We start from the raw sequence: 20,695 nt of genomic DNA on the forward strand, positions 1-20,695 counted from the left end.
CTGCAGTCTCTTGGGGGCAGGTCTTTTCATTTCTGATATTTTCATGCTAAAGTTCTTCCCTACTATATTATGGCTGATTTAAGTTGGATTTTTCTTGGGTTTAGGGTGGTCCAGCAATTGTTTGGCTGGATCTCATGGCTGACAGCGTCTTCTGTTCCCTGAAAACCTTGCCTGTCAGAGGTGCTACTTTCAAGTGCTGGGTGGTGTCTCTCAGTAACGTTCATGTCCCTGCATTTTTCCTTTAGCCTGTTTAACTTAAAAGGAAATGTCAAAAAAGTGCATTGAGATGGTGAAATAATAAACAAAATCAAACATTTGCTAATTTGATCAGCAATTTTATTTTATTGTTAAACCACCATCTGATGCTGAAAAGACCTGTGAAGTTGGACTGCTGTCAGTAGAAAGCCTGAACTGTGTTTTGCATGGTGTTGATATCTTCTCTCTTAGTACTGAAAATTCTTTCCTCTGTAGGATGGCGGGAGTTCACTCACTATATAGACACCCTAAATGGGACTAATGAATGGGACAGTTTTTGTCCTGACCCTCTGAGTAGGAATGAGTATCGCTCACTGACTGATTAGAGGTCCAGTGAAACGTACGACTTGCTTTAAAAAGCAGGATCCTGTGATTGTACTTTCCAACAAGACACCTTCAGAAAAGGAACTTTCAAAGTCCTAGAACAACAAAGGGGTTGAAATCAAGTGGGAAGGAACTTAAATCCCTGTGTTACCAGCATCTGCATAGTGTCACAAGAAATGGAGAGGACCGTGGAGGCAAATCAGAAGTGTGTCCACTGGCTTATATGTACTTTATATATGCAGTATTAAGTATATTGCCTCAGTGAAAATAATTACCATTGATCCTAATTATTCTTTGTTGGTCACACATGCTGCCAGACTAACACTGTGTGGTCCATCATTTTAATGGTTTTCAGTAAGTGAAATGTTGTTTTGGAAGTTCTCTGACAGTTTTCCACTTACTAATACTATCACATCTGGAGTGTTACCAAAACTTCCTTGCGTGTTTTTTTACATTTTTTTTCTAGCTGAGGGTATGTAAGAAATAGTGCTCAATATTCTAAACCGTCTCTTTTGTTTTTTCATCACATCAGGCTTGCCAAAAAATCCTGGTTTGGTAACTTCATCAACCTGGAGAAAGAAGAACAGATTTTTGTGGTCATTAAGGACAAGCCACTAAGCTCCATTAAGGCTGATATTGTCCACGCTTTCCTCTCGGTAAGTCACCCCAGCTACCTCCTGGAGGCATCACTCATTGGGCAGTTTCAGGACTCCTTGTGCCATATGTTACTGGGCACGGTCTCTCCTCTTCCAAATGCATCCTCTGTGGATTTAATGTATATGGCATGTTGGTTCAGGCTCTCACTGGATTCTGTATTTCTAACTGTAGGTAATACTCTCAAAGGTGAGAAAATACTTCAGCCTTATTGGCAGGGTCTCCAGGTTGCCAATGCCTGGAATATCACTGCAGATAGAGCACTCTGCTGGTGTGGTATCAAGATGATGATTTGCTGCTTTGTCAAACTAACCTTACAGTCACCATCTGGGCATCAGATTTGGTCTCCCACTGCTGGGTATGCCCTCCAGCACTTTAGTCAGACAAAAATCCTGTCTCACATCTGCATTTGTTACTTTAGATCTCCTCTTCAATGCTGTGTGGCAGAAAGAAGGGTAATTTCCTCTGGTGACCAAAGAATCAGTTGTTGCAGACATGGTTTATTTACAATGTAGGAAAGCAGAGGGAAATTGTAATTTTTTACCTGTAGAAAGTTGTTATTCCTTCTGTCTAGAAGTACCAGTGATGAAAAAGTCAGCACAGTAAAGTTAATTTGAGAGATTTTTCAATTCAAGGTGGCTGACAACATAATTAGACTTTTTTTATTTCAATAGAACTAAGAGAAGGAGACTTTATTTCTTATATCCTCATTGAACTGATACCGTTCTCCACAAAATACTGCACTCTTTAGTCTCTATGATGCTGCAATGAATTTCGTCAAAAAAAGCCAGCCATAATCCTTTTAACTGTACAGGCATACAAGGAGCAAGTACAGTATATTAGCATGCATCAGACTCTGGTATCCATCTCAGATTGCTTTGGAACAGTCGTGTTACTATACTCATCTTCATTTTTCCTCCTAACTTAGAGGCCAGATTTCCAGGTGGTTTTTTGTGGGATTTTTGTTGTTTTTTATTTTTAACCTGGTCCTTTATGGAGTAATAAATAGTATGTGACTATGATAATTTTTGGCAGGAACTGTGAATGGTAACTTGTTGAAAATTAGGCAGTTATTAAATGCTGCCACAGGTTTGAAGATACAGGTATTGTATGATACCAGAAAGATTCTCAAAGTTCTTTTATGTTTTGATAGGAGTTGTGGTTTGGGTAATTTATTTGCAGACACACTTGCCCTGTGAATCTCCCAAGCATTTGTCTAAATCTCTGCTCTGTGTCCTGATCATCTATTTGATATCATAGAATCACTAAACAGTTGAGGCTGGAAAGGACTTCAGGGGGTCTCTTGCTCAAAACAGGACCAGCTATTAGATCAGACCATGCTACTCAGGTGGTTGTTTATATCCAGTCGTATATTTCACTGATTTTTCTGCCTCCTTCCTTAATATCAGCAAGAAGGCATTTCTCAAAACTGGTAGATGAGTAACAAAATAAAGACTGAGTGTATGAAGTTGTGTAATGTATAAATTTATAAGCATGCTGAGTATTCCACCAATACTCAGCCTTTAAATTGAGGTCAGTTCTGTAAGGTTCAGTGCATTCTTCTGCGACACCAAGCGACCTGCATTCTTACTGATTTCACGAGAACACTCTGTACATTACAAATTCAAGTCCAGAAGTAAATCCAGCAAATCTTATCCACTCTGGAAGTGTATATTGTTCTAAAGTAAATTCTGCAATTTTATTCCCTTTGTGCTCCGGTTCTATTATCTCCTCTACTGACATGTTTCAGATCCCAAGCCTCAGTCACAGTGTCATCTCACAGACAAGTTTCCGTGCAGAGTATAAGTCCACAGGAGGTCCTGCTGTCTTCCAGAAGCCAGTGAAGTTTCAGGTGGACATAACATACACAGAAGGGGGAGAGGCACAGAAGGAGAACGGGATCTATTCTGTCACTTTCACACTCTTATCAGGTAACCATGGCAAAGCTGTACAATGGGTGCAAGCTGGCTTTATCTTTGCTGATATAGAGGCCTGCAAAGAGAGCTCTGCCAGGGGAAAGAATATAACTGTCTTGACCTCGGGGGAAAATTCAAACATGAGCAAACACTGTGAACAAAAATGGTGTTGGTAGAAATGCTGGGAGGGAAAGAGATTCCCAAAGAGGTGAAGCTGCCACCACCATGGTTAGTGCTAAAATGGCTGCTGTATTCATCAGAAGCATCTCCCTGTACTCCTCTTGTTTCACCCGGAGGTCTCAGTGTCTCAGCTGAGCACTGTCAGGCCACTGGTTTATTCCTTCTGGCAGAAACAAGCAATCTCCCTTTTCCTCTGGGTAGCCACATGCCCACCACAGGGGTTAAAGCAGACAAACAAGGACCCCAGAAGCCATCCTTCCTCTTGTTAAGTCCAGCAGACCACAGTCCCTATTAACGTGGGGACTACGTAACAGTTCCTCAAAGCCATGCCTTCAACTGAGGGACAGATACACTGTTGGTATACTCCTGGGGACAAGACTGAAGGGAAGATGCTTGTGATCCTTCCCCTCCAGCCTGGGCTGTATGAGACTTTGGCTTCTGCCCATCTCACTGCTATTTGTGCCTCTTCTCTCTTCACAGGTCCAAGCCGTCGTTTTAAGAGGGTAGTAGAAACCATTCAGGCACAGTTGTTAAGCACACATGACCAACCTTCAGTGCAGCAGTTATCAGGTAAGTAGATTCTACTGTTGAGCACCTTGCTTCAGCAGGGACAGGAAGGTGAATGCCTCTCACTACCAGGAGGCTGAGGGAGGCCATCCCTCTGATTATAGCAAGAAATGAGTTCCATTCAGACAGAGCAGTAACTCCCCGCACCCAGCCCGCTCCTCCCTCTCTCATTTCCACTGCAGTGCTCCCAGCGCTTTCCCCAGTTAAACAGCTTCTGCCCTCCTCCCACCCAAAGAGCCATTTGCCCACTTCTCCATCAACAGCTGCATCATTAATAGATCTTCCAGATTTTCTCTGGCTCCAAAATCTCCCAGAACAGGGAGATGCGCTAGAAGATACCTGATTTTTAAACCCCTCAGGCATGCTTTAGAATCATCCAGTTTCAGAGGGTCCCAGAACAAAGTTGAGGCTACTTTTAGCTTAGCCATTAACAGCAGCATTTTCAGGTATCAGGTATAATTTCCAGTAATATGGTCAAATTCTTGGCCCAGTAGTGTGGTAGCACAGATCATATATTAAGGTTCTGCAAAAGCTATATTTTATCTATTTTTAAAGTAAATTTCAATTTCTCAAGGGAGTAAAAGAAGGCCTTATGTCTGTGACCCTGTGCAATGACATCAGTCTGCATTTGCAGGCAGCCTGAATTGATAATACAGAATCTGGCTTCATCCCACTACTACATACCAAATGTTGACTCTGAACACTGGTGGTGACATACACACACAAAAAAATACCAGTCTTAGCTCTTCTGTCATTTAAAAGGACAGAGCAAAGGAAGAAGGTGAAAATTTAAAACTTTAGGTAGCTTAGGTATTGGGAGTGCTTCAAAGAAGGAAAAATGGGGAGAAGCAGGAAGAATGTAGAGATACGGGGAAGAAATAGGAGCAAGTCAGAGAGCAGATGTTGCAGGAAGAAAACAAAGAGGCAGGAGGAATTTTCCCATTGTATGATGTTGAAAATATCATACATAAGAGCCAAATTCTATGCTTAACCTTTGTGTGAACCAGCCAAGACAAAAGTGGAGGAATGAAGTTGGCATTACCTCCTACAGTTAAATCCCAGATGTCCTTGGCTCATTGCACATATGGGTTAAATCCTTCTGGTCTAACAGCTGAAGATAAAATAACTCCATCTAGAAGAGCGTATGCTCACTACATGACAGAGAAGTATGCTCAATTCAGGAAATACTGTTTTCCACTTTGCTTTTGCCCTCCAGCACTATCTGACCTTCTGCATGCTGGATTGCAAGAGTGCCCAGCACATCCGTTATTCTGTTAGGAAACAGGAAAGGTGAGAATACTAGAATTAGGGTCAATTCAGATTTTTGCTAGCTGGACTTTTGAAATTAAATCAAACTCCAGGAAGCAGCCAGAATTTCCACTTGGAAAATGCTGAGGCCAAGTGAGATTGAGGGGAATTAGATAGAAAAGCATTCTTTGAATCTAGTTCATATTACCCTGGCTGCATGAACAATGTTCAAGCATTCCTTATTTCATAGGGAAAGAAGCGTACCCTTACTTTCTGGTGACGAAAAAACTGCTAAAAAGCAAATAACATGGTGATCTCTCTTAACTTCTTCAACGTAGTATGTGCTAGCTACTGAGGCTCTCTAGAAAGACTTGGATGCTGTTCCACACTTGCGTGTGAAGCAGGATATCTCCCTAAGAAAATCATATTGTAACAGGAATAAAAACCATTCATCTGACTAAGGCTCAGGGAGATGTTTGGGGCAAACTGTGCTGTGAGAAATGTATCTGACTTACGGTTTTGCTCTGCTTCTGGAGAGAGATCATATTACAGACACAGCATCTCATTCTACTGCTTAAAGCTACATGAGAGCATGTTGTTCTAGGAGGGAAAATCCAGCCTGACCTTGAACACTAGAGTGGAATGGATAACTCCACATGGAGCAAAATCAAAATGAATGGTCTCTTGAAACTTAAAAATGAGAATTCCCTTGGCATAGGAGTTATCCAGGCAAGTCAGCTCACAAGAGACAGGGTGCCAAACTGTCCTGTACCATATCACCTGACCTGATCAGGAATATGCAAGTCTCTTGAAAAAGAGAGAAGTAATTCAACCTGAAAAAAATAGGTTGGAGCAGACTACAAGGATAAGAGAAAAGGAAGGGTAAAAACGATTGTTACTAAGATGAGACAAGCTGTGCATCAAAGTAGGGATGCCCTGTGTTTCACATCCCCAGCCAGTGAGAGAGGAAGGGGAGATAAAGGGACAGCAAGAGTTCACATTCAGCACCTTGTTTAGCTGGGTGTCTGTGGTTGGGAAGATGAGTGCAAGAACTTCCTAGAAATTGCCGTGGAATTACTCAGCATTTCTTAATGGAAACAGGCAAATTCTTCTCTGTTTCTCTTCTTCTCCCATGTTCCCAGCCCTGAACACCTCACAGGAACTGTGGTGGTTGGACTTTGGTTCCGGTTCATGGTTTGAGGATACTCTGTAGGCAGTCCACTGCTGCAACAGAGGAAGTTCACAGTTCACTTTGACTTTCCTCCTCTGTGGCTCTGAGGATGCTGCTGGCTCTAACCAGCAATACTGGCCCAGCACTGCAGATTTTCCTAGCTCATTGTGTGCAGACATATCCTCCATGCTGTTTTCTCCCCTGCCTTTTAGTTTAGATTCCAGTACAGGTGGGATGATGAAAACCATCTGTGAAAGGTGCACGCATGTGACATGAGACCTGTGTAAGGTCTCACTTATACATACAAAGAAGATTCACTTATACATAAGAAGATTCAATGAACACAGTATAAAGCAGAACAGCAAGACCAAATAAGCATATGGCACTGATAGTCATTCTCTCTCCTGCCGCTCTTTGATCTGTTATGCAGCATGCCAGCCCACTAAGCCGGCTTGCCTGGGTTTCAGAACACGCTTTCCTCTTTCTCATTTCCTTCAGCTCACAACAGTGTTTGTAGATGTCACGTTGCCCATGCATCTGTGTGTGTGTATGTGAGCCTGATATGTATCTGATTTAGGCAGATGTGTTTCTGTGTCACACCTGAGCACCTTATAATCTCCCTTCCCCCTGGGTATCTCTCCATTCACTTCTAGTTTTCCTTCCTAAGACTGGTCGTGCTTATTTCTTCTGACATACTCTGAAGCAGGAAAATAGTTTCCGTCCCTTACCTGAATAAGTATATAAATAAATAAAATCTATCCAAAAAGCTAATGTAATACTGTAAAACTGCTGTTCAGTTGGCCAAATTTAGTGAAACATATTAGCTTTCTACCTTAGTGTTTCAAAACATTAAATCCTCTGTGGTATAACTGCTAAGACGATACCATGTCTATGGACTCATGACTGGCATAGAACAAGAAGCTAGAGATTGGTTGTTCATTTTTTCTTCCCCATGAAAGAACTAGAGGCTGTCAGATGAAACTAGTGGAAGCCATGTACCAAAAAATGTTGAGAGGTGTGTCTTCTTGTAATTTAAGACCTGTGGAACTGCTTGCTGAAGAAGGTTTTGAATGCAAGGAGCTTGCAGATGCTCATCTTCCCCTGAGAACTTCTTACTCACAAGGAGGCTGGACAACTCCTTGGAAGAGAAATCTTCGTGAGGATGGCTAAACAGAGAAACCACAGCAGGCTCAGGAAATCTCTAATCTGAAAGTGGTGAGGGAGTGGGGTAGTGTTAGGAGGATGTGTTCTGGACGCTTGGCCTGCTGTTACACTCCTGCATATCTATGTGTGGCTGCTGGTGGAGGCAGGGCACTGAATGGTTTTGGCCTTTGATCTGAACCAGTATAGCTGTCCATGTATTTTTGTTAGTGGTGTCGCAAAATCCATTAAACCCAGTGAGGCTATGGGAGGATGGTCTCTTTTGGATCAAGAGTGAGTATCTCTGCCTGTGAGGGCAGCCAGCCTTGTCTTTCATCCACGTATGGCTCCATCCAGGAGCCTTATCCTCACAATCTCTACTTAGGTAATCCCTGGGCCGGACTGCCCTTTGGTGGGATAAAAAGATCTCTCTCCATGGATGAAAATGTCTCAGATTTTTGCCTTTGTTTTGGCCCAATACTCTTTCAATTAAATCATAATCTGTTTTCCTCTGATGCCTTTGCACAAAAGAGTAATAGAAACAGCTGGTGAATAGTGACATGCAAAAGCCATCTGTGATCATCCACAGGGTATCAGTTTTTATTTCCCTAACATTATCTTGCCTCTTTGGGCTTTGGTTTTAAGTGTGGGATGCTGCATATTCTTATCTTTTCCCATTTTCCCGGGTTCTGGGCAATCAACAATGCTGAAATCACCTATAGAACTTCTTTGTAATAGGTTTTCTGCTTCTTTATTATACTTATTGGTTCCATGTCGATTTTAAGCATTGACATCTCAAAGTTCAGAGCATCTCAGTGTTGCTGCTGGAAATGCCTTTCATCAGCATAAATACATATTCAGAGACAATGTCCAACTTCAAAATAGGGCAGTGCAAAGTCTTGCTTATTGTGCGTATCTTCTGTATATGCACCTAAGCTCTCTTATCCTGCTGGTGCACATCTCAAAAAGCAAAACTTTTTCATGTGACTCAGAAAACTTTGCTAGAGTATTGATCTGTGCATTCTGGGTGTTCATCTGTGTAGCTAACAAGAGCTGTAGGTTGACTAATTTGATACAAAAAATTAGTAAGAAAATTACAGTTTCCAAATGTGTGAAGGATTTTATCATCAGGACAGAAAAGGGAGTAAGAAGCAAATGAAGTGCTTTGCGAGGTAACCTTTTGGTTGCAGACTTGAAACAGGGCTATGCAAATGCCAGTTTAGAATAGGACTGCAAGTCCGTTTTATTTGGGGCTCATCCAGGTCCCAGGTTTATCTCGTTTCCTGCATTCTTGTGCAATCCTTTATGTCTTACTGCTCTTGTAGTGTCTGGAGCAGCCACTTCATCTTGCTGTCATGGTTCCCACCTACAAAAGGTAATGCCTGGTTGGATTGGCAGAGCACTTTCTTTTTGCTAAACAGCTTTAGTATTGTTGCTGAACAGAACTCATTAAAATTAACTCAGTAGTTCTGAAATAAAGCATGTAGAAAAAAGTCCAAGCTCTCCAGAGTTTTTATAGGAGAACAGTGCATTTCAAATAAGCACTCGGACACAGGGGAGTTTCAATCTAAATGATATCTGCCATAGACCAGAGGAGCTGGTGGCTCCCTTGACATCATCTCCCTTAATGGAAATGTTTGTTGAGGACTATGAGCCTCTGCAGGAGATACTTGATGCTTTCTAGCCCTGATTTTGGAGATCTCAGAGGAGCAGCTGTTTGGGTGAGATTTCCTGGGCTGGGACAAGTCTCAGTCTCAGAGATATTAGAAGCATCACAAACTAGGCAGCTTGATTGAGAAATTTATGTAGGAAGGAAAAAGGAAAATTAAGAAAGAAAATTTGGCAGAACACTAGCATTTTTTAATGGATTCAGAGGTTTCTGGCCTTTTGAAGGGAGGTCTTATTTTAACCAGAGCATTTGTGATCTGAACTGGGTGTCATTTATGAAAGTGTCTTGGTCAAATCCAAGGTGTGACTAGCCAGCAGTCTCTATGATATAAGGAATTGCCTTATCATCAGAAGGACTGAGATCTGACACTGCCACTATGCTTTAATTAAAAAATTAAATAACAGACATTAAAAATGCAGTTACATGACCCATCAGTGCTCCTCAGACAGCTGAAGGCCTTTAGACCCAGCCTCACATAATGCCTGGATCTCACAGTCACTGGGTTATGGATTATTATCCATGAGCAGAAGCTGACTGCCAAGAATCGGCGGCTTTCTAATTAGAATGAAAATTCTGCTTTAAAATGATGAAATGTTTTATCATGTAGAGCGTTTACTAAAGCAGATGTTACAATATGATGGAAATGAAAGAAGTATAAAAGTAATTATTATAACAGAGAAACTGAAGGCATATTAACTCTGTTAGTCTTTCAAGCGGTATGATCTGTTGTTTCTGGTGTGCTCATGTTTGCTATACCTTAGGAATGGGGGAAATGCAACCTGATCATGATTTTTTCCATGGTCTTATATTTCAAAAGCAGGTTTGTGGTTTTCCCTATCCATCAAAACCAATTCTATAACCTGCAGATTTATCAAAATGGGGTACAGAACCCAAGATGTTATGCTGTCAAAAAGCCTATGTTACAACCCTGTTTTCCTGAGCTGTCAGTTTGTATTCTGATCACAAAATTAATGTATGTAGACCTGTTACACAATTAGCTTTAAATTAAATACTAAAAAGAGCTATGCTGACTGCAGGTGACTTTGAAAAAAAAGACAGTATTCTGAAGTATCAAGTTAAGGAGATGTTATTATTTTTAATATGATAAAATAGCAAGGAAGCAGAAATACCAGTTTCAGGAGAATCTTGGTAAACCAGCCACAATGTTTACCTACTCTGACACTATCCAGATACTACCTTTTTTGTTTCCAGACTGTTAGTGTGTGGCCAGTCAGTCAGGATACACTTGAGGGGAAAGTTCCGAGTGTTGGAAGTGAGAGTCAGAAGCAATTTTGCAGCTCTATTTGAGACTTTCCTTGCTCTTACATGTTTTTCCAAAGCATAAGTTCTGCTAATGGTTGGGTGAATGCTCTGAGCTCTGCCACTATAGACCTCTATTTCACTGCATTACAACAAGGTGTGGTTGACTCAGAGGGGGCTGAGCTGGAACTAAAATGCATGAGACCACAAACATCTCCAAGTTATTAAAGAAAAAAGTGATACAAACTCATGACTGTGGCTTCTGGTCATTGGCTCAGTCAGCAGCTGTAGGCAGTTCTTAAACCTGTTAGGCATCTTCAGGGAGAAATGTGTTTTGGGAGCTTAATCTGCTTTCGCTCAGTCAGACTAGCCAAAGAATTTCAAAGGCAGGTAAATTCCTGGCCCCTCTGACACCTCTGATACCTTGTTCCAGTTCTTGAATCCTCTCTTCTTGTTCAGCTCCTTCCTTTTTCCCCTTTCCCTTTCTCAGTCTTGTGTCTTTCTGAGAGACCTTCCATGGGTGTTATCTCTCATTCACCAATGTCAGCCTGTCTCTAACCTTGAGTTTGGAAAGCATAGAACTGCTGCTGAGATGCTTTGAGCAGTGTCACTGGACCAAGCACCTGCCCCCTCTACTGCACACTTTCTCAGAGGATCTATGCAGCACAGGCCTGGCTGCATCAGAAAATGCACATATCCATGCTCTTCTAGCATGGGTTCATCTTACCCAAGCGTATCCAGGACCCCTTCCCACTTTCTCTAATTTTATTTTCTCAGTATTTAAGGGGAGGAATACTGAGAAATTTTCCTTCCCTCTCTCCTGCAGACTCTTCAGCAGATAGGGAGTAGTTAGAGCTTCCTAGCAGTCAGGGATTTTCAGCTTATGTGTGCGTGTTTCTAAGAAGCCTACTACTTGAATATCCAAGTATTCATCAAGAGGCCAGGCAAGAGGAGAAATGAGACTGAGCTATGTGCTTTCACTGTTAACCGCTTGCTCAGCAGCCAGTGCTCCACATTGCCCAGCACTCATGGATACAATTATTTAAATCCCAAATGCAAGGGAATCCTGGCTGACAGCAGCAGATCTGGCTTGCCAGCAGGTTCCACATGGAAGTATCCATCAGGGCTAGTTCTTTTTGCTTTAAAGCTGACATGTACAGCTCCTTCTGCTTATTACACCGGAGTAAGAAGCACTCAGAGGCTGTGGCAATGGGAGCTATACACAAAGTGGACGGTTATGTCTTAGAGCCAGATTCTGCCACCCTTTCCAGAAGTATTGCCTGTGAATAGTGACATTGAAAGCAAGACAAGTGAGAGACTACATGTGAATGAGAGAGGCAGAGTTATGTTGAGGACATGGACATTATCCTTTGGTATCTAAAAGGTGTTTTTTAACCTCTGTAAGTAGCCTTTACATGTCATGTCCAACAGCTCACTGCTGCATTTCCTCCCTCTCTCCAGGTTTTTGATGTGCATAGATAGGCTGGCTGGGTATCTTGTGACTGCTGCAGGCTAACTTGCGAAGCTGGCCAGGTGAAACAATGTATTCAAGGCTTTTAGTTTGCTAATGTAGTAGCAGAATATTTCCCACATCTCATAAACACCTATCACTATGATAAAGAGGTGAGTGGAAGCAGCAGGACTGACATAGCATCCACTCTCAGTCACAGGGCCAGATTTGCGCTGGCATACAGTGGGTGGCAGAATTTGGTCTGGGTTGTGTAAAGACCAAGATGTGTATATGTTTCCTGCTTCAGGTAATAATGTGCTAAGTTACTACTTTATGCACAGAGGTATGGAAACCTTTTTTTTATGTTTTTCCCTCCCTCCTTCCTCTTTCCCTTCTATGATCCAGACACCACTAACTGTATGGAGTTGATGACTGGCAGACTTTCCAAATGTGGTAAGAACTTCCTTCCCTTCTGCCTTTTCTCCTTCCCCAGCCCCTGCTGAGCAACATAATAATGCGCCGTCCTGTCCCTTCCACCTGTTCCCCTTCCCTATCCCTGCTCTCCCACACTCTTTTCAAGACTACCCACTGTGTAACAGCTCACCGTGTCTTTCACTTACCTGGTGGACACACGCATATACCCCTTATTCTGTTCCTCCCCATCCATGCACAGATGCACAGGCTTCACCACGGCTTTCCCCTCATAGCACAAGTGTGTGGTGATGCACTTGAGATTCCCTCCCCCACTGTAATGCAGGCCAGTGATTTTCTTTTTTTTTTTTTCTGTTTTGTTGTTTTGGTTTAGTTTTTTTTTTTTCTCTTTTGTTTACTTGCTGCCTTTGATTCATGATTCTTCAGTCCCTTTTCTGCAGTGAAGCTGAATGCTGCCCTGCTAGCTGCTGTCTCCTTTGGCTTCCTGCTATTTATTGAGACAAGATTGCTATGTTATTTAATTCCCTTTTTCATCCACTCGCTTCTTCCCCAGGTATCCTTGGGGTAAGACCCATTTAAATCTTCTGTAAGACACACTGCATATTAGCTAGTGTAAATTGCCATAGTTCAAGTCTGGTCTTGGCGAAGGATGTTGTGTCTCTAGCTGGAGGAGTAGTGAACCTACTGAAGACCCAGAATTTTGCTAGGAATGAGAAAAATAAAAATAAAAAGTTTCTGCAAAACTTGCAGCTCAACTTGCTTATGGTTCCATGAATTTTGTCTGACTTTTCCCTTTCCTTCCCTCCTCTCTATGCACACATGGACTCTATTCTTTCTTTTATTACCTGTCCCCCTACTGACTTCTCCAAATACAGTAGTGGAAAGATCCAAATACTATGAAAGAGGTTTTTGTCTTATTACTTATATCTTGTACAGTAAGGTTCTGTGCAAGATAAGTCTGTTCTCTTTAGATTTCCTTTCTGGTATCTAGGTTGATTTCAGATATCTCTTGTTAAAGGGATGTGAGGAAGTGATCACTGAGGTAGTACCACTATCCAGCTGGACCAGAGACTCCTGTGTCATCTCTTTATAAACTGAAGGAGGTTGTTCTGGAGTTGTTATAGAATCTGTAACAACAAAGGAAGATTGTGACGGTGGAGATAATATTAGGTTTATGCATGTGTGAGTGAGGCAAAATTTGGCCTGCTTCCTGTATTTCAGATGAAGTCTTTCCCTTAAATTGCAACTTTGCTGGTGAGAGATTTTCCTTTACTCTGAAAGGCATTCCTTTGATTCCTTACTTGAGTTTTCTGGGTTGTACCATTTCTGCTCTCCTCAAGAAGACTCATTTAAGTTGTAGGCAGAGCTCCAGCTTGTTCTTGAAGGCATCAGGTAGCAAATCCCTCTTCTCCCTCAAGCCTTCGTTTCTTGCCTGGATCTGGCATTCACATCATATGAAAATATTGAAATGCTGACTGTATTGATGACTTGCAAGTCAATTGAGCTATCCAGATAACAAACCAATACTCTGTGTTCTCTAGATATAGAGCATTACTGCTCACCTCCAGTTCAGGCAGGTCTTCCAGCTGTCATGGTATCAGGATCAATCCAACAAGAGACAAAGAGGACAAGGCAAAGGCCAGCAGGGTGACTATTTTGTGGCAGCTACAGCACAGACAGAGCACATACCGGTCTCCAGAGAAGAGAGAGGATGGGCTATGGGGGTTTAATGCAGCTGCTTCCTTTAAATCATGTTCTTGTTGGTGTGCTCACACACAACATAAGCAGTGGTGGCTGCACCATGCTGAATTCCACCCTCCAATATGAGTGGAGAGCTAGTTCATGTGCAAGAGAGCTCACCCACAATTTAGACAGGGGAGTAAAAGGGAATGATGCCACCATTTAGCCTATTACTGGCAAACTATCCTCTGTGACTTTGAGGACAGGGAACCCTCTATAAAATTAACACAATGTTTATCTAGTAACAACAAATAGTGTAAGAAAAGCTATACTATGTGGTTTTTTTACCTCACCATTGTTCCATATTCTGAGAGTGAGCACAGGGGGTCATTTTTGCCAAAGCGTTAACACTGGAGCAGAAAGAGATAATCAGATGCTTTATTCCTGGCTCAGCCATGTGAAAGCTCTGGTTGGAATGAAGAATATCTTTACACCCACTAGAAACTATCAAGTGTTGTAATTAACAGCAAGGCAAATTTATCTAGTCCTTTAAATTTATCTCGTTTTCTGCTAGCAGTGATCACCAGCCTGAGAAGTGATTTTGCATTTATCTGTTGGCATTGAAATATAATGTTGAACAGCAGAGGTGTGTCATAGGAACTGCCAATATCCAGATGACGAAACAACTGCTGTATCAACCATACCTATACACACTAGAAAAATGCTGCCAACTCCTAATATTTCACAATAGAAAAGAATAATTTAGCTCATAATAAAGTTGAAATGCACATTGGGGTGCCATATTTTGTTTTGTGTTTCCACCTATTTCATCAGGGGAATGGGCATTTCTATTGTCAGAAAGACTAAAATGATTTCCATGAAGTCTTTCGTATCTGTTTATAAGATTAAATTTACCTTGTGAAAATGAAAACCTTTATATTTGAAATGCAACTGTAACCTGAAAACTGCCTGTACAAGTGATACCTTCCAACTTAGCTGTTCTATTCTTTTTATATATATAGAGCCAAATCAGTTTAGTGACAAATAAGCTTTACCACTTTATGTGCTGCCATTAAGCCTTACAAAATCAACACAACTCTAAAAGAACAAGCTAGATTCTGTTTATTTTGAGGCAGGACTGAGAGAACTGTTTACTACGATCTAATCTGGTATTTATGTCTATCTCACTGAAAAATAGGTTGTATAATTGAAAATGTGGTTTTAATAGGTTCTTTAGTGCCTTAAAAAAAAAATCAAGATAATACACAAACTGGAAGACCCTCCAACTTCCACCACAAATCTGGGAATTAGAGAGCAAGTATTCTGAGCACATTAGATCTGGAGCCATTGATATACCCCACACAGAAGCCCACAGTGCCATTTCAGTAGTCCTTGTTCAGAAAAGTCTATCTTTACAAACTTTAATGACTTTAAGTCCTCTAAATAGTGAGCTGAGAATTTCTTTGGGTGCTTGACTCAGTAGTACAGCTGATGTATAGCCTTTGATGGCTCCCCTTCCCAGCCATCCTCAGTTTTTTTGAGTCCTCAGTAATTACATTTTGCCAAGATTCTGGCTGCTGGCAGAAAGCTCTGAAAAGCCTGCCTTATTCCTGACTGTATCTTCTGAGAAACCCTTACCAGGGAGCCTGTAAACCTTCCAGTCTCCACACTGTAGCTGCCTGGGGCTGAATTTTATTTCCAAGTAGAGCAATCTTTGCTTGTTGCTTTCCATCCCTCATGACTCTCAGGAAAGTCTTCAGTTACATCAGTGGCACTTCATGGAATGGGGTGATGATAAGAGGAGGAAAAGATTAGTATGTACAACTAGTGCAGCTCCAGACAAATGATGTGATCATGTTAGGCACTGCACAAACATAAGCTCCTGAAAAGTCTTAGACCATAACCCTGTGACAAAAGGCTGGCCAAAAGACCTCGTGTTTATTCTTGAACATCCTGTGTTGCTGCTTACAATTCAAAACCTTGATTCCTGGCACCAAAGTTAAACAAAAACCCCTATTGATCCTTGTGTGTACCAGTGGCTATCACCAAAATGATGTGATCAAAGCAGAAGGACAGCAAATCCACTTGCTTTTCATATCTTTCCAGTGTATCTCACTTAAATCTCCTGCTTCCAGTGTTTAGGACTTGACATAGGTTCATATTCAGAGCTGTCTGACCTTGTCTGACACGGCCCATCATCCTTTGTGCACACAGAGCAACTGCACTGCAGTAAAGGCTTCTCTTCATAGCTCTTTACAGTCACAGCTTGATTCATGCAGACATGAGCCCATGCCAACAGCATCCCAAGCTACTTGAGAAACTAGGAGATTCTCTGTTGTTTAAAGATGGTTACATCACATTTGGGTTGCAGTTGCAGCATGTAGCTTTGTAAGTACTAATTTAGAGACTGTTGGTGTTACTAGCAGCAGCAAATATCTGGATTTGTTGTTCTTGGAAATGATCCTGATCTGTATTGGCATTAATTAGAGTAATCCTTCTTCTCATCAAGTAGCTGTTTTATGGAAAAGGAGGTTGGTGATTTGCATTCATGAAGTCATAACTGATGGTAGGAATACTGATGCTGAAACATGCAGAAAAAAAATGTATGCTGCCCTCCCAGCTGAAAGGCTCTTCTAACCACTGTCACAATGTGAGGTAGTCAGAACAACAATTTTTTTATTAGCATTTCTGAAAAATGTGCTGGCTACTGGTCTTTCTGAGCATGGCTGATTCTTCTGTCTAAATTGCAACCGAAATGAAAGAGAAGTGGAAGAAGACCCACGTGAAAGATCACATATTCATTCATAATGAGTAGATCACAGTAAGTAAGATAAATCAGATTCTCCAAGGAGTTCAAGGCAGGTCATCCAGTTATCCTTTCTCGTTCTTCTGGTATCCTTTGTTGTCCAAATGGATGGCTGATTCCCCGCACACTGTAGTCATCTCCATTCCAGTGTTGTGCTGGGGAGACATTTCTTTTTCCATTTATGACTCATGTTTTTGCACTATAGAACAAAGTAGCAACAAAACTGGCAATTTGACACCTATGGCTACATTTTTACTGTCCAGTAAAAGATCTTTCCTCTTTCTCTGTAATAATATCTAATGAAGAAAACACAGATATCTCTTTCTTAATTAAGATCACACTACTTTATTTATGGCAGGGAGTGCTTCAGGATACTCCATGTGAGTATTTTCTTCTGTACTAAGCTAAATTTGGGATGGCCTCTCCAGAAGATTAAATCATATTTCGAAGGTACTGATTCAGAGGAAATGAGGAGGCAACATTTCACCAGCATACACAGGTCGTTTCTCTTCTTAGGAACAGATCAGAGAACTTAAAACCCATAAGATCATACTTGTACATCCATCTGACAGGAAAGGACAAAATTTTATTATTAAGTGCCAATAGATTTCTGACAAAAATTGTAACGAAGCAGCAGAAGTCTCTAAGAGAATGAGTAGCAGCAGTACTGTCATCTGCTGTGGTTTTATGAGTGTAGGTCGTCAGCTTCCCTTCTCAGCACACATCTTTGTAAAAGGACAGGCAGATACAAAAAATTATTGGGCTGAGTCCTTTACCAGCCAATTTGCCAGAACAGCATGATTCCACAACAGAATCTGTCATCTCTTCATCTCACCACTATCCTTGCCTGCTCTTTCAGTGCCACCAGCTGTCCAAACGAATGTATGATTCCTTCCTCTCTATCATCATGTCACCTTTTTTAAATGTTTTTTGGTGGTACTGGATTGCCAGGGCTATTCATCAGTAATGGACACATTTGTTTTCTAATTAATTACTCATGCCTTAGCTCTGCAGAAGGTAGCAGCAAGGGAATATGCCTCATCTATTTGGGTCTTTGCTGTGTGTGTTCACCATTCTCTAACTCATTAGCCAAGAGCTACCTGTCTTAGTTACATTGTCTGTGACAGAAGAGCCTGAACTGGATCTCAGCTTCTGTGTGTGTGTGTGTGTGTGTGTGTGTGTATGAGAAAGAGAGAGAAAATGTGTAAAATAGAGGCAGAATGGCCATCTGGATGCATCTGGCTAGTCACAAATACCGGGCCACTCCGCTGCAGAGGAGATGGGATGTTTTAGGGGATTAAGAACAAGGATGGGTTATAGAGCATTTAAATGTCAGATTGGTTGTTCAGATCTGCCCAGCTGTGTAGGGATTGAAAATTCCTACCTTCTGCTGGTAGCACAGACACCTGTGATAACAGTGTGAATAATCTGATCCATTCCTACCAGCAGTCAGTTTCTGCAAACACTGTTTTCAGCTGGAATTTTTACTGGCAGAGTCTAAGGACTCTGAAAAATAAGCTCTGTTCTTACCTTCGAAAGTCACCTTTCCCAGTTGCAATTCAGGTGACCTGCTAAGAAATTGGAGTTGTTCTGTGGACTGTCTCCATTTTCTGGTCCTAAACTGAACTGAAGTAAAAACAACTATCCCATTAGGTAACTAACTGGGGAGGGCGTGGACAATGGGAAGACTTGTTCTGGTCAGTCTGTTGTGGCTATTCATAAATCCATTAAAAACCACATCCATGTCTCTTGAAATGTTTTCCTATATTTTTAGACAAGTACTAGCCTTGGGATTTCTGCAGTTTCTTCATCTCACTTCAGGTGGCCTGGGTTGGGTTCTGTATGATGGCCTCCAGCAAAGCATAGTAACGGCCTTTCTGTCACCCTTCTCCAATCTAGAGGGAAGCCTCATATATTCAGCCATTAAATGAGAAAAAAGTTCTTTCTGTAGCCTACTTCAGTAGTTGGTGAGCTTGTTGAGGCATCTCTCTGGTTTATATTTGCACAGTGCCTAGACTAGGGGCTCTTTAGTCTGGAGCAAGACCCCAATATGATATTGCAACTAAGCAAAGAGGAATAGGCAGCTCTTATTGTTCTGTCATCCCTTTCACTGCATATATCTTGGAGCGGGTTCTATAATTCAAGTGTTCTGTTTTCCAAGGCAGAAGGGACTCTGCCAACCAAAACCAAGCAAACAGGCAAAAAATGACTACTCTTAACAGAGAGGCCTTGAACTCCATCGAAGTAGTAAAATGAGTTTGAAAGAGAATGGATTATCACCCATCAAGGGAGTTTTTAAATGCTTTATGTGAAACAAGTTGGAGTTTTGTTACATGATTCACTGAAATCACAGCTGCTATTGAAATACAGAGCAAGCTTAGGGATGAAAAAGACAAGAGGTTAAAGAGAAAGGAATAAGTATAGGAAGAAAATCTTAGTAGCAGAGGCAGGTGGAAGACAGAAAGGTTGTGCAAGCACTAAGGGAAGGAATATGGGAAGTCAGGTTGACAAAGGGTGTCTGTTTCCAGTATAGACCTGTCTTTTCCCATTCAGCTTCTCCCAAAGCCTCTAAAAATGAAGACGCTCACAATTTCTCAGGCTATACAGAAAGGAAAGGCAGAGGATAATCCTACAGATGGCATATTTGTTTTGTGCAACTTTGTGTTCAGCACCACAAGGATTAGTGCATTAAAAATACATAGTCTTGAGAGAGATGGTTTCACAGGAAAAGGAAGTGCCTCAGGGTTTAATTCCATTAAGTCAATGAGAATGTTGCTATTTGCTTCAATAAAAACAGGACCAAGTCCCTATCTGTCTGTCTTAAAATGTTACAAAACAGCAGGCTCTAATCAGTGACTGAAGCCTCCAAGCTTGTCCTGAAGCTGCTTGTTCACCACCTCCTGTTATTTTCCATGGAGGACTTCGCAAGGTCAGAGCAGGGTCTTTGCAAGATACATCCTTTCCTGGTGTCACTTCTTGTGCCTGGAGTGAATAAACTCATTTTCTCTTTCCTCTCTTACCTGGGTGCTCCCCTTCCACTTTGCTTCTCAAGCCTGTGACACCACTGGGGCCAGGTCAATGTCAGATAGATTTCCTAAGGACAGCAGAAGAAATACTGAGGACAGTGAGGATTGATACAAGCCACCTGCCCAGCTTCCTTTTACATTTTTCTGTCTGTCTCCAGCCCCGTTTCTTCCTTTGAGTTCCCATTGTATTCAAATGCATTCAGTTTTTACTTCTTCTGTGATATTTGGCTGTGACAGTGCTGCACACAAGCGCAACAAACCAGTGCCTTCTCCATAAATGTATTTCTCTAGCATCCCTTCGATACATGACCCTTTCATAAGCTTCAGTGCTTGTTTTCAAACCCATTCCCCTTCCCCACACAGCTCCTTAGTCTAACTCAAAAATGCACATATCCATCTCCTCCTAACTGATGTAAACCTAATGCTCTGAACCTCCCCTCCTGCCTCTGATCCTTTTGAGAGCTTCTCACCCTTGCTACCCTTCATGCCTTCTTTGCTCTGTGTTGATGAACATTTGCTCTCAAGGGGAAAGAAAACCTTAGTTACAGATGCATGAAATACCAGGGAAGTTTTGAGGAATCAGTGAGCCAAACCTTCATCCCTGTTCAGAGGAAATGAGTTGTGATCTCACTTTCTGAAATAAGAGAGGGAGCCTTTTTGAGGCCACCAGCTGGACTTAGAGGTGTAAGAGCCTATCACACACTTTGCACTGAATGATAGGAGTGGAAGATTGCTGAAAAAGCTATTCTAATCTATCATCACTTGCATTTTCAAGTCTTGTTTTACTGGATATATAAGCCCAAAGGGAATGGAGAACTAAGAGGAGCAACATCACACACCATTTTCATGCTTCCGGCATAGCTGACCCATGTTTACATATCTCCAGAGAAAAAAGTGAGGATGCTTTATCTGTCCAA

At 41.6% G+C, this 20,695-nt stretch overlaps 1 protein-coding gene across 2 annotated transcripts in view; it reads left to right on the forward strand.

Annotated features, from left to right (window-relative positions):
* The window catches only part of BRSK2 (BR serine/threonine kinase 2), a 313,267-nt gene that overhangs the window by 288,610 nt on the left and 3,962 nt on the right, over positions 1–20,695 (forward strand). The window contains exons 16-19 of one of the 2 annotated variants that reach the window (XM_080346138.1): positions 1,112–1,235; positions 2,984–3,164; positions 3,810–3,899; positions 12,240–12,287. In XM_080346138.1, coding sequence (XP_080202264.1) covers positions 1,112–1,235; positions 2,984–3,164; positions 3,810–3,899; positions 12,240–12,287 — 443 coding nt within the window. The remainder of the gene's footprint in view (positions 1–1,111; positions 1,236–2,983; positions 3,165–3,809; positions 3,900–12,239; positions 12,288–20,695) is intronic. The other variant, XM_080346139.1, reaches the window with a different exon arrangement.

Source organism: Nesoenas mayeri (assembly GCF_963082525.1).
Source record: "Nesoenas mayeri genome assembly, chromosome: 5".
Lineage (NCBI taxonomy): Eukaryota > Metazoa > Chordata > Aves > Columbiformes > Columbidae > Nesoenas > Nesoenas mayeri.